Source organism: Protopterus annectens, chromosome 5.part1 (assembly GCF_019279795.1).
Source record: "Protopterus annectens isolate FY-2018-M chromosome 5.part1, PAN1.0, whole genome shotgun sequence".
NCBI classification, from domain to species: domain Eukaryota; kingdom Metazoa; phylum Chordata; order Ceratodontiformes; family Protopteridae; genus Protopterus; species Protopterus annectens.
The window spans coordinates 711,929,065-711,944,539 of NC_056736.1; the positions used below are offsets into that span (position 1 = coordinate 711,929,065).

The 15,475-nt window shown below is 43.8% G+C and overlaps 1 protein-coding gene across 1 annotated transcript in view; it reads left to right on the forward strand.

Moving 5' to 3' along the window:
* Window positions 1–15,475, forward strand: part of LOC122803258 (remodeling and spacing factor 1-like) — a 713,407-nt gene that overhangs the window by 425,498 nt on the left and 272,434 nt on the right. The window contains 1 exon segment of the mRNA XM_044072851.1: window positions 11,811–12,016. Within this exon segment, the coding sequence (XP_043928786.1) occupies window positions 11,811–12,016 (206 nt within the window).

Below are 15,475 nucleotides of genomic sequence, written 5' to 3' on the forward strand. Positions count from 1 at the left end.
GGGCTGCTGTAACTGGATCTGTGATAAGAAGGCATGCTTGGCTCAAGGAGCAAGTCTGTCTGACCATGTTAAAGCAAAATTGTTGGATGCTCCTTTACAACAGGAGAGACTATTTGGCAATAAGGCTGAAAAAGTTTTGAAAAAGATGGAAAATGAAGCTAAATCTATGCAAACTGTAAAATATTTTCTACAAGTGCAACCACCCAGGTTTAGCAGGCACTGGCGTGCTAAGAACTGGTCCTTTCCATTACCGACTAGAGCCGCTCAGGTCAAACCCAGACATTCCAAAGACTCCAGGTTTCAGTTGAAAAGGACCTTTAGAACAAAGCAATGGGGTGCCTCCACCTCCAAATCTAGAAGCAACAAGGCACCTTCCTATGGTAAACAGTCTCAATGACTTTCCACTGCAATCACCAAGCACTTATCTTTTGGCCGCCCCTTTGGGTGGAAAACTGGCACTTCATGCACAAAACCAGCAACTGATTACCCAGGACAAATGGATTTTAAATATAGTATCCCAGGGATACAGATTTCATTTCCACACGTTGCCAATCCCAAACGGATGGCCACATCTGCCTCCAAATCAGTGGGCAGAGGCCCAGAAACAAGTTATGTCCCTCATGAACATGGGGGCTATTCAACCAGTACCAGAAAAGGAAACTGCAGATAGCTGGGTTTTTGTGGCCACCGGTTTGAAGTAAGTCATCAATTGAATTTGTTTTTCTTGACAAGGTTTTTATTCAAGACTTTTCCTGGTACCCAGAAAAGACAAAACATGGCGTCCAATTCTGGACTTATCCATTCTAAATACAGTTTTGGACATCCCAAAATTCAAGATACTGACACTTCAATAGCTACTGTCTATGCTAGGCAAGGATGCCTGGTTGGTAACTCTAGACTTAAAAGAGGCATACCTGCATATCCCAATCAGGGAATCTTGCAGGAGATACCACTGCTTCAAAGCAGGCTCTTTGAATTACCAGTTCTCTGCACTGCCCTTTAGCTTATCTACTGCGCCCAGGGTCTTCACAAAGTGCCTGGCTCCAGTAATTGCATTCTGCAGACAAAGAAATATTCAAATTTATCCATACCTGGACGATTGTCTAATTCAGGCAGAAAACAAGGACACTCTTCTGAAGCATATGGCGTTTGTAAAAAGGCTTCTAACTTGTCTAGGGTGCACCATAAATGAAAAGAAATCACAACTGATACCCTTTCAAATAATTACATTCCTGGGTGCAAGCTTGAATACAACTACCCAGATGACTTAACTTACGCCAGAAAAACAAATTCAGTTGATGACTTACTTCAAACCGGTAGCCACAAAAACCCAGCTATCTGCAAGACAAATTCTGCAGGCCGTGGGGTTCATGGCCTCCTGCATTCTTCTAATTTCATATGCAAGACTGCATATGAGGAAACTTCAGTGGTACTTAAAAAGCTTATGGAGTCAACATTGTCACAACCTGGAAACAATGATTCCCATCATTCCTTGCTTGCAACTAGAGTTCCAATGGTGGGCAGAGGCCTGCCACCAAAACAAGGGACTGTCATTCATTCCACTCCCTGCTGCCCAAACCTTGACTGCAGACGCATCAGACTATGCTTGGGGGGCGCATCTGTCAGGGAGATGCATTCATGGGCAATGGAGCACAAATCAAATGCAACTACATATCAGTCAGAAAGAGATGCTAGCTGTACAGAATGCTGTGACAGCCTTCAAGGGCTATCTTCGTTCAGGACAACTACTGATAGACAGATAACACCACAGTCATGTGGTTCATAAACAAGTAGTGGGGTAGACATTCCTACCCCCTTTGCAGTCTAGCCATGGCATTGTGGAACACAGCCCTGACTTATCAAATACATCTACAGGCTCAATTCCTGCCAGGAAAGCAAAATACTCTGGCAGACGAACTAAGTAGAAATCTTATGGACCCACACAAATGGAAACTGGATCCACAAATCTTCAGGATGTTGACACGTAAATGGGGGAGCCGAGACATAGATCTTTTTTGCCTCACCCCAAAACTATCAGCTGGACAAATTCTGCACAAGAATTCATCACAAAAAAGCTTGGAAAGTGGATGCTCTATCCTTCAGCTGTTAAAACCTATCAGTCTATGCCTTTCCTCCTCTGCTCTCCAAGGTCTTACTAAAAATCAGACAGGAAAAACCAAAAATGGTTCTGATTGCTCCAGACTGGCCACGCCAGCACTGGTACCTGCTCCCAGTATGTCGGACCTTCTTCCATGGTACCTGCCTCAGACACCTTACCTACTGTCTCAGCAGAACTATCAAATTCTGTACACTCCACTCCAAACTTTGAATCTTGTAGCATGGCTAATTAACTAATTTCACCAGTTACATCTCTCGGCAAACCTGTGATGGATGCCATTTTGGAGGATAGAAGGCCTAGTACTAGAAAATCTTATGCTGAAAAATGGAAAAGATTCTGTGCCTGGAACCAAGCACAAGGAATAAGCTCAGCAATGCCCAATGTTCCTCTGATTCGGCAATACTTAACTGTGGTGCTTCACAAGGGCTTATCCTTTTCTTCCATAAAAATCCATGCCTCTGCCATTTCAGCAGATTGCATCCCCTGCTGAAGCATTACCTCAGAGGGGCCAAAAATTTAAGACCTCACAGGAGAGCATCAACTCCTGCATGGGACCTCAATTTTGTTTTGGAAAAACTCACGTTATTTCCTTTTGAGCCAGCTTCTACTGCGGACCTAAAATTTCTTTCTTGGAAAACAGCTTTTCTTTTAGCAGTCACTTCAACTAGAAGGATTTCAGAATTACAAGCTCTTATGGCAGTGGAGCCTTTCATTATTTTTACCCAGACAGGGTGGCCCTCAGGAGCAATCCATCATTTATGCCTAAAGTTGTATCTAGTGTGGCCCTTAATCAGACCATTCATCTGCAAACTTTCTTCCCAAATCCACAGAACAAGGGTGAGCGGATTCTGCATTCATTGGATGTACACAGACAACTAAGATTCTACGTAAACAGGACAAAAATCTCTAAGAAAATCTGAACAATTGCTGGTGGCATTTGCTGCAGGGGCAGAGGGAAAGGCTATTTCAAAGCAGACTATTTCAAAATTGATAAGCCATTGTATTTGTTTTGCTATATGCACCATGGTAAATCCGTCCCCAAGGGGATCAGATCTCATTCCACTAGGGCTGCATCTACTTCTGCAGCCTTTCTCAGAGTAGTTCCTACCAGAGACATTCTAGAAGCTGCTACCTGGAGTGTAGTTCATACATTAACCAAACATTACCATTTACCTCTCTTCTCTAAATCCAGAGCTGGCTTTGCCACTGCTGTCCTGCAGGGCTTTATAGCTGCTCCTAATGCTGTATAAATCCATCCTCCCAACCATAGCTTTGGGATTCTACCCAAATGTGATGACTGCAACAGTGAAACACAAAGAACTTAGTACAATTGTGTACACTTACCATAAAGGTAGATGTTCGAGTGTATTCACTGTTGCAGTTTTGATTACCCTCCCTCCATCCCCCTGACTTCTATTGACTATACCTATTCTTGTTTACTATGCTTTAAGCTTTTTGGTGTATTTGCTTTTTTGTTGGAGGTGTAACCTTGTATATAATTGCTTCCCATTGTGGGGGCACCTGATGTCTGGAGCAAGAAAAACTGATGTAATGGCGTTGGCTGCATGCTTTATACCTTTGACTACCTGACGTCATAGAAGATGAGACAGCAACCAATGCAGGACCCAATACTTTAATAATCAGGCCGAATGAGGGCTACCTGCAAGCAGAAAACCCAAATGTGATGACTGCAACAGTGAATACACTCTAAAATTTACAGTTATGGTAAGTGTACACAACTGTGCTTTCCTTTGATAACTATGAAGAATTTGCTGCAGATGTATTTGTTAAAGAAAAAAGAGAGGTACAAATCTCCACTCTGCATAAATGTAAAAATTATTTTTTTTATTAGTCTTCTCTTTTGGTAGTAGGGATGCCCCATCTTCAAATTTCCCTGTTTCAAACCATCTTTATGATTAATGTTCTCTTAAAGTAGTGGGAATTACTGATGTCCTTCAAGAATGCAACTGCAGTCCTGACATATGGGTTGTCCTGCCTCAGGCAGCCCCTCGGTCGGCCGGATTCCAAAGTCTGGGTCCGGCGTCGGCTGATGTCGCCTCCTCCCCGACGTCAGAGCTGCTGGAGTGTAAAGGCATCCGCCGACGCCATTTTCTTCAGTCTTTCTTGCCACGCGGTGCCCGAAGCAGAAGCAGTTCGCAAGTGCCGGTCGGTCAGCTCCTGTGTTTCAGTTACCGAAGTCATCTAAAAGCTAAGTACCCCATTGGGGAACATTTTTTCTTGCCTCACCCAGACAGAGGTTCTCAGCCGCCTGCAGATAAAAGGCCTAGAACTGAGCAGACAGACACCCTCTCTTCAGATGAAGCCTCTGGGGATTCAGAGCACTCAAATACCCAGGAAGAATCCTTCCAGGCTTATGAGGACTCGGATGCTGAGGATTCAATTCCCTCTGCCTCCCCTCCAGAGGATATTTCTTTTGGTGAAGTTCTCCACTCCATGAGAGAACATTTTCAGTGGCAGGGTCAGGAATTTTCAGACTCCAGGAAAAGGCTACATACCTTCCTTAGCTACCCCAACACAGACCTTTAGCTATTCCTCCAGTGCTGGATGTCCTTGATGATGTATACTCAGACTCCAGTGCTTCGCCTGATTCTCTCCCTCCTGCTCCTGTCAAGCCTGACAGATATTACAGGGTCCCTGAAACCCATAAGCATCTCTTTAAGGCCCATTCTGTGGATCTAGAAACTATTTCACAGGGCCCCAAGGCAGTGGCTACTTCCTCGGCCAAAAACCCTCTACCCGCTGACAGGGAAGCTAGGTCCCTGGAGAGATGGGGCAAAAAAGTTTATACCTCTTCCACTCTTGCCATGAGGTCACTCAACTGCCTTTTTCATATGTTTCAGTACCAGGATTACTTGATGGATGATTTGCAGAAAAAGTTAGCCTCTCCTGAGCCTATAGATAGAAAGGCATTGCAGGATCTGGTTGATAACACTCAGCAGGTTAGCAATCTTTTTCTTCAGTGTGGTTATGATGCATTGGAAGCTTCATGTAGGGCAGCCATGACAGGGGCCGTTATTCGTAGACATGCTTGGTTGAAAGAACAGCCTCTGCCAGACCATGTTAAAGTTAAGCTCCTGGATGCACCTCTGGAAAAACAGAAGCTTTTTGGTGCTAATGCACAGGATGTGTTGAAGTCTATTGAGGAAAAGGCTAAATCAGTAAAGACTGTCAAGGATTTCCTCCAGGTTCAGCCCCCCAGGTTCAGCAGGAATTGGCCTTCAAAGAATTGGTCCTTTCCAGACTCAGACAAGTTACAAAGGGGAAAAAACAGGCGTGCTCGAGGTAGAGGGCAATACCGAGGCTCTTACAGGGGCCGCCAATGGCAACCACCAAATCAGAGAAGTGGCACAGGAAGTTCACCTGCACCACAGGGACAATCACAATGACTTGACTTTCACTCCGCCTACCAAGGCTCAAAGGGAAGCACCTCTAGGCGGAAAATTATCCTTATTCTCAAAGAACTGGCACATTTTAACCAAGGACAAATGGATTCTGGACATAATAGACAGAGGCTACAGGTTCCACTTCCACACCTTACCAACGAGACAAGGCATGCCAAACCTGCCACAAAATCAAAGGGCAGAGGCTCTCTTACAAGTTTCAAAGCTGTTACAGATAAAAGCTATAGAAAAGGTTCCTCCTCAGGAACAAGGCCAGGGATTCTATTCAAGACTGTTCCTTGTTCCAAGAAAAGAAAAGCAATGGAGGCCTATACTGGACCTGTCCGTTCTAAATACCTTTCTCATTGTGCCAAAATTCAAAATGCTGACGTTACAGCAATTCCTTCCCATGCTGGGCAAGGGGTCTTGGCTGGTTACTCTGGACCTCAAGGAGGCATACCTGCATGTCCCAATCAGACACAGCTGCAGAAGATAGCTCAGATTTCTTGCAAGAACAGAGCATTATCAATTCTCAGCATTGCCGTTTGGCTTATCTACTGTGCCCAGAGTGTTCACGAAATGCCTGGCATCAGTAGTTGCACATTGCAGACTCCAAGGGATTCAAATATACCCTTACCTGGACGACTGCCTCATACAAGCAGACAGCAAACAAACCTTGGTAAAAAAACTTAGACTGTCATTCAGTTACTACAAGCTTTGGGATACACAGTCAACATTCAAAAATCAAGACTATTGCCATCCCAAAAGATTATTTTTGTAGGAGCAAACCTGGACACACAATCACAAATGGCTTTTCTCACAGAGGAGAAACAACAGCATTTACCAGATTACTTCAAAAGCCTAGCAAAAGTTACCCAGCTGACCGCAAGGAAGATCCTGCAGGCCCTGGGTTTCATGGCATCTTGCATTCTTCTCATCCCTCTGGCAAGGCTACACATGAGAAAGCTGCAATGGTACCTAAAAAGCTTATGGTCTCAACACAGCCACAACCTAGAAGACGTAATACCACTCATCCCATGCCTGCAAAGGGAATTTTTGTGGTGGGCTCAAGCAAGCCATTTAAACCAAGGCATGCCTTTCAACAAGGTTCAAGCAAGTCAAACCATTACAACAGACGCCTCAGATCATGGATGGAGGGGCACACATGGAGGACAGATGCATTCAAGGTCAGTGGACTCCCACGGAAATGCCTCTGCACATAAATCAAAAAGAGATGTTGGCAGTGATGCATGCAATATAAGCCTTTGGAAAATCTCTTCAACAGGGCCATCTGCTTATAAGGACAGACAACACCACGGTCATGTGGTATATAAACAAACAAGGAGGCACTCACTCGTATCCCCTCTGCAGACTAACAATGGCTCTTTGGGAAAAGTCCCTGAAACTGAACATTCATTTGCAATCCCAGTTTGTTCTGGGCAAGGACAATGTTCTGGTGGACAGGTTGAGCAGAGATTTTGTGGATCCACACAAATGGATGCTGCATCCACAAATTTTCTCACAAATAACTGCATGGGGAAGACCGGACATAGATCTCTTTGCTTCTCATCACAATCACCACCTGGACAGGTTCTGCTCAAGGACACACCATCCTCTAGCCTGGAGAACGGATGCTCTCTCCTTCAGCTGGAATACCCTAAAAATCTATGCATTCCCTCCTCTACCACTACTCACCAAGGTGTTACTGAAGATCAAAGCAGAGCAACCAAAAGGAATATTGATAGCTCCAGACTGGCCGAGGCAACATTGGTATCCCTTGCTACTGAGCATAACTCACACCAAACCATGGCCCTTGCCCCATTGGCCACTGCTCCTAACTCAACACAATTACAGGGCTGTTCATCAAAACTTGCAAACATTACAACTGACAGCTTGGAGGGTTACATGACTTTGCCCCATGTTCCCCTCTCCGAAAAGGTTCAGGAAATCTTGCTGGAGGCACGCAGACCTTCCACCACAAAAACCTACTCTGCCAAATGGAAGAGATTCATCATCTGGAATGCCAAAAAGGGCCAGGATGCATCAGTAATGAGCATACCTCAGATATTAGAATACTTGGCAGAAATGTTTCATAGTGGCCTCTCTTATTCTTCCATTAAAATTCATGCTTCAGCAATCTCAGTAAATTACAACTGTGACCCACCTGTGTTTTCGCATCCCTTGCTAAGACAGTTTCTAAGAGGGATAAAGAATATCAAACCTCCCAGAAAACCACCAGTTCCTGCATGGGACCTCAACTACGTCTTGGAAAAATTAACTCTTCCTCCTTTTGAACCAGCAGCATCTTCAGAAATGCAATTTCTCTCCTGGAAAACAGTCTTCCTGTTGGCAGTTACCTCAGCAAGAAGGGTCTCGGAGATACAGGCCCTCATGGCAGTACCTCCCTTTCTCATCTTTCATCAGGACAGAGTTTCTCTAAGGACCAATCCTTCATTCATGCCAAAAGTGATATCCAGGGTGTCTCTAAATCAAGCAATTCACCTGCCTACTTTCTTCCCCAATCCACAAAATAAAGGGGAAAAGCTGCTACATACTTCGGACATACACAGACAACTACGCTACTACTTGGACAGAACAAAGACCACCAGGAAGTCTGACCAACTATTTGTAGCCTCTGCTACCGGAGTGCAAGGAAAAGGCAGTCTCCAAACAAACAATTTCAAAATGGATTGGACACTGCATCAGATTCTGTTACTCCTTCCATGGAAAGGGTGTGCCAGCCAATATTAGGCCACACTCAACCAGAGCTATAGCCACATCCACAGCCTTTCTAAGAGGAGTGGCTACAAAGGACATTCTAGAGGCTGCTACATGGAGCTCCATGCATACATTTACCAGACACTACAACCTGCCTTTATACTCCAGATCCCAAGCAGGCTTTGCATCTGCAGTCCTGCAGGGTCTTTTAGCTACACCATCCCTAGCTTAGATCCTACCACCCCCAGCTTGGCTATGGTATTCAACCCATATGTCAGGACTGCAGTTGCATTCTTGAAGGACATAGTACAGTTTTGTACCTACCATAAATGTAGATGTCCGATAGATATGCAACTGCAGTCAGGTTTTCCCTCCCTCCAACCCCTCTGCTTTTTTCTTTTGGGTCCATTCCCCCTCTCCTTTTTAGCTGGGGTTATCTATTATGGTGTATCTGTTTATTACTGTTGTGCATGTTTGGAATTTTTTGTTTATCCATTCACAAATTTAGCCTTCCTTGGAGGGCACCTGGCATCTGGGGCAAGAAACACTGAAGAAGATGGCGTCGGCGGATGCCTTTATACTCCAGCCGCTCTGACGTCGGGGAGGAGGCGACATCAGCCGACGCCGGACCCAGACTTTGGAATCCGGCTGACTGAGGGGCTGCCTGAGGCAGGACAACCCATATGTCAGGACTGCAGTTGCATATCTATCGGACATCTCCATTTATGGTAGGTACAAAACTGTACTTTAGTTGTATACCTAGTGTATCTAGCAGTCCTCAACATAAATGCTTTCCAGTCTCAAATGCATCATTTTTCATAACCTCGTTAAGCTGGTCTTTGTCATTATCAGTCCACTTCTTTATTTCTGGTCCTAGACTAGGAGCAGTACTCTCCGTATTCCATTAGTTCTTGTCCTAGTCTTGGAGCAGTACTCTCCGTTAGTTCTGGTCCTAGTCTTGGAGCAGTATTGTCCTTATGCTGTTAGTTGTGATGCTACACTTGGAGCAGTGCTCTCTGTATTCCATTAGTTCTGGTCCTAGAGTTGGAGCAGTACTCTCCATGTTACTGTACTTTCCTGGCACAAACCTACATTAAGTATTCCTCCTGTTTATCATCACACCTAGCAGTCTTCCATGTGTGTCTGTTGTGCAGCAGACCTGTTTGTGGTGTAAAATAAGTTTAGTAGAAAAGAAAGGTTACATGAGCTTTTGTGCCTTCTTGCCGATTTCCTTAAATCTCTGGGCTGTGACTAAGATAGTGTCTTTATATCCTGCTTGATAATTTTTAACAATCTACTTAACCTTGCACGTTAGCACTGTAATTCCATTCTGCTTTCCAGCACCATCATTTTAGAGACAATGCATGCCTCCCTGCTCCCCTCCTACTTGAGCTGCACCTTCCCTTGCATTTGCCATACAACCACTGGTAATTGGCTGTATTCTATTATTATCCCAACCCTTCTTGTATCCAGTGTATTAACTTCTTTCCTCACCCCCTTGAGAAAAAGGGAATGTGAGAGTGAGTTGGTGCACAAGACTGATAGTTCCCCATAATACTGGCTATTGCACATTGAAACATATCCTTTAAGATTAGTCTTGCCACAACCTTGCAGTAGCTTCAGAAGATTTTGCTTCTCCATACCCAAAGCTGCCTGTACCCTCTGCTCTTTGGGTTTCTACTATACAATTCAAGCATTTCTATGTCACTTGCTGTTATCAGATTTCTTCTCGGGCTTCACATATGTCTTGCTTTTGTTGTCGACTTTGTCAGTCTTGAAACATTGTACCACCACTTCCTGTGAAATCCAATCTGTTCTTCATTTGTCCAGCCTTTTTTGAAGCCTGCGCCATATGATTTGTCCAGCTTTCTCTTTTATTGCCCCCATTTTATGTCTTGTAGTTGCTGAAATGTACTTTCTTTAACAGCAGGACTTTCTTCCTCGCTCCTTTATCTTTTCCTGCCAAGAGTTCCAGTTTAGCCTCCATTCTTCTGTCTGCTGCACTGTCTCCAGTTATTCCTTTGTGGTCTTTTCTTTACCTCAAGGGATTTGATTGGTGTGCTGATTTTTCTTGCCTGATTTCACATATTTTTGTAGCATTCAGTTGATTGGTTGCTTGTTCTGACAGGTTTTGCTCTATTTTATGGCAGTAACGTAGGATTGTAATCCTTGCAGATCTGAATTTCCAAATCTGGTGCTGATGTACCACAACCAGAGTGGTAAGGAAGACCACCGAAGTGTACACCCCTTTCTTCTGAAGTTCCTTTCATAACATTCACATCAAGACATTCTGCATTGAAATAGCTCCCATGCACGTCTAATGACTGCATTTTACCAGTGGACATCTTGCATTACAGAAACTGCTTTTTGCTTTAAACATTTGCATACATCATAACTCCTATACTGGGCACCTTTCCTATCTTCTTTAGAGGCCTGTTGTGTGGATCTCCTCTTCAGAATCATCTTAATTAGTCCTATGTTTGCAGTTACCTGATTGGTTCCTCCTTGACGCTTATCAGTGTCTCAGACCATCTGGGAATTTCCTTTAGGTGCAGGATACATCTCCTCTCCTTGCTATCCTGGTTGTGTAGCTTTTTTGTGAGCTTCATCTGCCTGGTCAGATTTTTCCCGTTGTACTGCTCCTTGCCCAAGAAATTACTTTTCTCGGTCTATTTGTCGGGTCTTAGAATTTTGTCTGCTACCTGCATAAGCAAACCTGATATTTGATCTGCTTTTTTTCTCATTGGTACTGTTATCCATCGACACAATTTTTGTCCACCTTTCTGAAAAGTTTAGACACTTAAGTAACTCTTTGGTATTTTCAGCTGTTAAACTGAAAAGTATGATTGGTGTCTGTATCTTTATGTTGCCACATGCTCCATAGCCAAGCTTTGTCCCCTCTCTCCCAGATGACCCACATCTCCCATCATTCCATGAACACGGCATTTTACTGCTTCACTGATCATGTTGTTTGCAGGTGTTGTATAGCAAAGCCAGCTGTTGAGTCGAGGTTGGATTCGTGTGCAAGTTCCCCTGTTGACCTTGGGCACTTGCAGCACTTTATGGGATAGATGTGAGAGGCCAGTGGTTCTGTTATACTGTAGGTGCCTATTTTTGATTGCTTTACCTTGAGCCCTCGTTTTCAGGCCATGCTCATTTTCTTGTCGCAGGCTGTGCAAAAAGAAAGCGACTTCACTTTTGTTGTTATCCTGCCTTCAGTGCTTCAGTGCTTTCCTGGGATCTGCTGCAGTAGTGCTCCTCACCTGCCCTCCCAGAAGTTATGCATCAGCCCTCAGCGAATTACTGCTCCACTCGTGCCACTAACTGATCGTGGATCGCCAGTAATATGAACAGGCGCCTTCCTCTTCCAAATACCATCCAGCCATGTAAGGACAGAAAGATTTATGTTAAGACAAGTAACTTAGGCACTTTGGCTCTTCTAGAAGAATGTACACTGTTATTTTATAGATTTGTGCTTTTTTTTTTTCCAATTATTCTGTAGGTTTGTCATTTTGGTTGTTCTTTTTTCTGATTTATTCATTTCTAATGGTATTTTTTAACTGTCATTTTAGTACTTATGTGAATGCCAGTTTGATGACAATTTAAAATTTAAGAATGTTATTAATGAAGAGGATCCTGATGAAATGCGTCTATCTCCACTTGGCCGAGATAAGGAAGGTCTGATGTATTGGTATCAAACTGATCAGGATCACAACGTAAGACTCTACGTAGAAGAGCAAGACGACCAGGATAACAGTTCGTGGAAATGCATTGTAAGGTAATAAAGGAGTACAGCATTTTCATACCTTGGTCGTGCAATACGTGAAGTAAATATATTTGTAAATATGTAAGAAATGTCAATGGGATATGTATTAGCAGGATTTTTGACTTGTGAATGCAGTGACTGCACTTCTTTATCAGATGTGCATTGTAGCAGCAGTACTTGGTTTCCTAGAAAGCGGTTATGTAATTGTGTATGCTTGTTTCTTACACATTGGTCTTTTGCATTTTATGTTTCTTTGAAAACACAGCAGAGTTATACTTTGTTCTCACTTTTAAATTTCTCGAAGTATTTTGGATGTTCTTCGTGTTTCACTGTTGCAGTCATTACATTTGAGTAATCTGCTGGCATGTTGCCCTCAGTCGGTCTGAATTCCAAAGTCTTGGGTCCTGCGTTGGTTGCTGTCTCCTCTTTCATGACGTCAGGTCATCAGGGGTATAAAACATTTTCTTTAGTCTTTCTTGCCGCGCAGTGCCCGAAGCAGAAGCATTTCACAAGTGCTGGTCGGCCGACTACTGAAATATTCGAGTTTGAGTTTCAGAACCGAAATCTTCACTAAAGCTAAGTACTCAGTTGGGGAAGCTTTTTTCTTGCTTTTGAAAAAGTTAATAATTGTATTACTTGTGGGAAGCAAATACCTCATAAGGATTTCCATTTATACTGTATTCCTTGCCTAGGCCCTGATCACAATGTGCCTGGCTGTCGGTTTTGTGCTAGATTTAACCAACGCACTATTAAGCGTCTGTATATTTTTGCATCAAAGTATTTTGGAAACCGATTTAACTACCCAGAAATGTTATCGGATAGCAATCCGACTACCGGAGTACATAAAAAATGCAAAGAAAAGGACAGAGAAAGGCAGTCGAGATCCAAAACTGATGACAAAGCTTCAATTAAGCCAGTTGCCGGTTTGCCGGTACTCAGTGAGGCTCTTTCGCAGCCCCTGATACCCACTACCTTCGAGTCGCAGGCCTCTACCGACACCCATGTGGAGTCCGGCATGCAGCAAGATACTCAAGGTATTGGGCTGACGGATGTATCTCCCTCGGATGGGTCCAGAGCCGCTGAGCAGGCACCGGCTTTGAGGGTGTATTCAGACCTCAACATTTGCATATCAAACCGACGACAGCTGCAAGACCAAAGACAAAAGCAACTTCTAAAACTAAAAAAAAATGATGCATGAGCCACGTGCACAGGCCTCTATGCCTAAAAAACAGATGATCAAAATGGCTGAAGACCTTATTACCTTGATCAGGGGTACCCATCCCCCTCCTGATAAGAGACCTAGGCAAGACACTGATTATGAATCTTCAGATCAGGTTTCTATTTCTTCTGATTCCTCTTCTGATCAGGAATTATCTATACCTCCCTATGAGGATTCTGATGCTGAGGAGTCTATTCCATCTGCATCTCCTCCTGAGGATTATTCACTTGCATACTTTGAGGGAGCATTTTCACTGGGAGAGTCAAGACTTCTCAGAATCAAAAAAGAGGCTCAGGGATTTCCTTCTTCTCCCTCAGCACAGGCCTTTAGCCATTCCCCCTGTTTTAGACATTGTGGATGATGTGTTTTCGGAGTCAAGCTTGTCCCCTGACTCCTTACCTCCAGCCCCCAGTAAGCCTGACCGATATTACAGGGTCCCTGACTCGCATAAATTTTTATTTAGAAACCCTGCTGCTGATCCTGAAATTATTTCACAGGGTCCAAAGGGAGTTAAGGCCTCAACAGCAAAAAATCCTACCCCCTCTGACAGAGATTCAAGTGCACTGGACAGATGGGGAAAAAAGGTTTATACATCTGCAACCTTGGCTATCAGGGCCTTAAACTGTCAATTTCATATGCTTAAGTACGAACAACATGTTATGGGATTGCTGAAACAGAAAATTATGTTGATTTCAGAATGTGCAGAAAATATAGAATTGCAGGAATTATTGCATGCAGCTGAACAAGGTGGAAAGCATACTTTGCAATGTGGTTTTGTTTCCTTAAAGGCCTCCTGCAGTACCGCAGTTACTGTATCTGTGATTAGGAGGCATGCCTGGTTAAAGGAACAAAATTTACCTGATCATGTTAAAGCTAAATTGCTAGATGCACCTTTACAGCATGATTCTCTGTTTGGTATTACGGCAGAAGAGGTTTTAAAGAAAATGGAAGACAAAGCTAAGTCTATGCAAACTGTTAAAGACTTCTTACAAGTGCAGCCACCAAGATTCAGTAGACACTGGCCTACCAAAATTGGTCCTTTCATGTGTCAGACAGAGCTCAAAGGGGCAAATCCAGACGCACTAAGGGTACCAGATACCAGGCGCAAGATTCATACAGGTCAAAGCAATGGGGCGCTTCCACCTCCAAATCTGGAGGAGATAAAGTGCAAACCTACAGAAAGAAATCCCAATGACTTCCCTCTGCTTACACCAAGCACTTATCTTTTGGCAGCACCCATAGGGGGAAAATTAGCACTTTTTGCTCAAATTTGGCAGTTAATAACCCAGGGCAAGTGGGTACTAAACATCGTATCACAGGGATACAGATTCCATTTCCACACTTTGCCAATGGCAAATGGTTTGCCAGATCTGCCAAAAAATCAATGGGCAGAGGCTCAGAAACAGGTTACGTCCCTCATGGATATAGGGGCCATTCAGCCAGTACCAGAACAGGAAAAAAGACAAGGTTTTTACTAAAGACTGTTCTTGGTACCCAGAAAGGACAAGGCTTGGCGGCCAATACTGGATTTATCGATTTTGAACACATACCTGGACATTCCAAAATTCAAAATGCTGACTTTGCAGCAGTTTCTGTCCATGCTGGGCAAGAATGCTTGGCTGGTGACTTTAGACCTAAAAGAGGCATACCTGCATGCCCCAATAAGACAGTCGTGCAGAAGATTCCTCAGATTCAAGGCTGGCTTAATGCATTACCAATTCTCTGCACTGCCCTTTGGCTTATCTACTGCACCCAGGGTCTTTACAAAGTGCCTGGCACCAGTAATTGCATTTTGAAGACAAAGAAGTATACAAATATATCGTTACTTGGATGACTGTCTCATTCAAGCAGAGAACAAGGACAGTCGTCTTCAACACCTGGCATTTGTGAAAAAGCTTCTAACATGCCTAGGGTACACAGTAAACGAAAAGAAATCACAAATGGTACCCTCTCAAAAGATAACATTCCTGGGTGCAACTGCCCAGATGGCTTACCTCACGCCAAACGAGCAAAGGCAACTGACTACTTACTTCAAACTGATGACAACAAAAATCCAGTCTTCTGCAAGACAAATTCTGCAGGCTCTGGGCTTTATGGCATCCTGCATCCTACTGATTCCATATGCAAGACTGCATATGAGGAAACTTCAGTGGTACCTAAAAAGTTTATGGAGTCAACATTCTCACAGTCTGGAAACTATCATTCCTCTCATTCCCTGCCTGCAACAGGAGTTTCTGTGGTGGGTAAAGGCA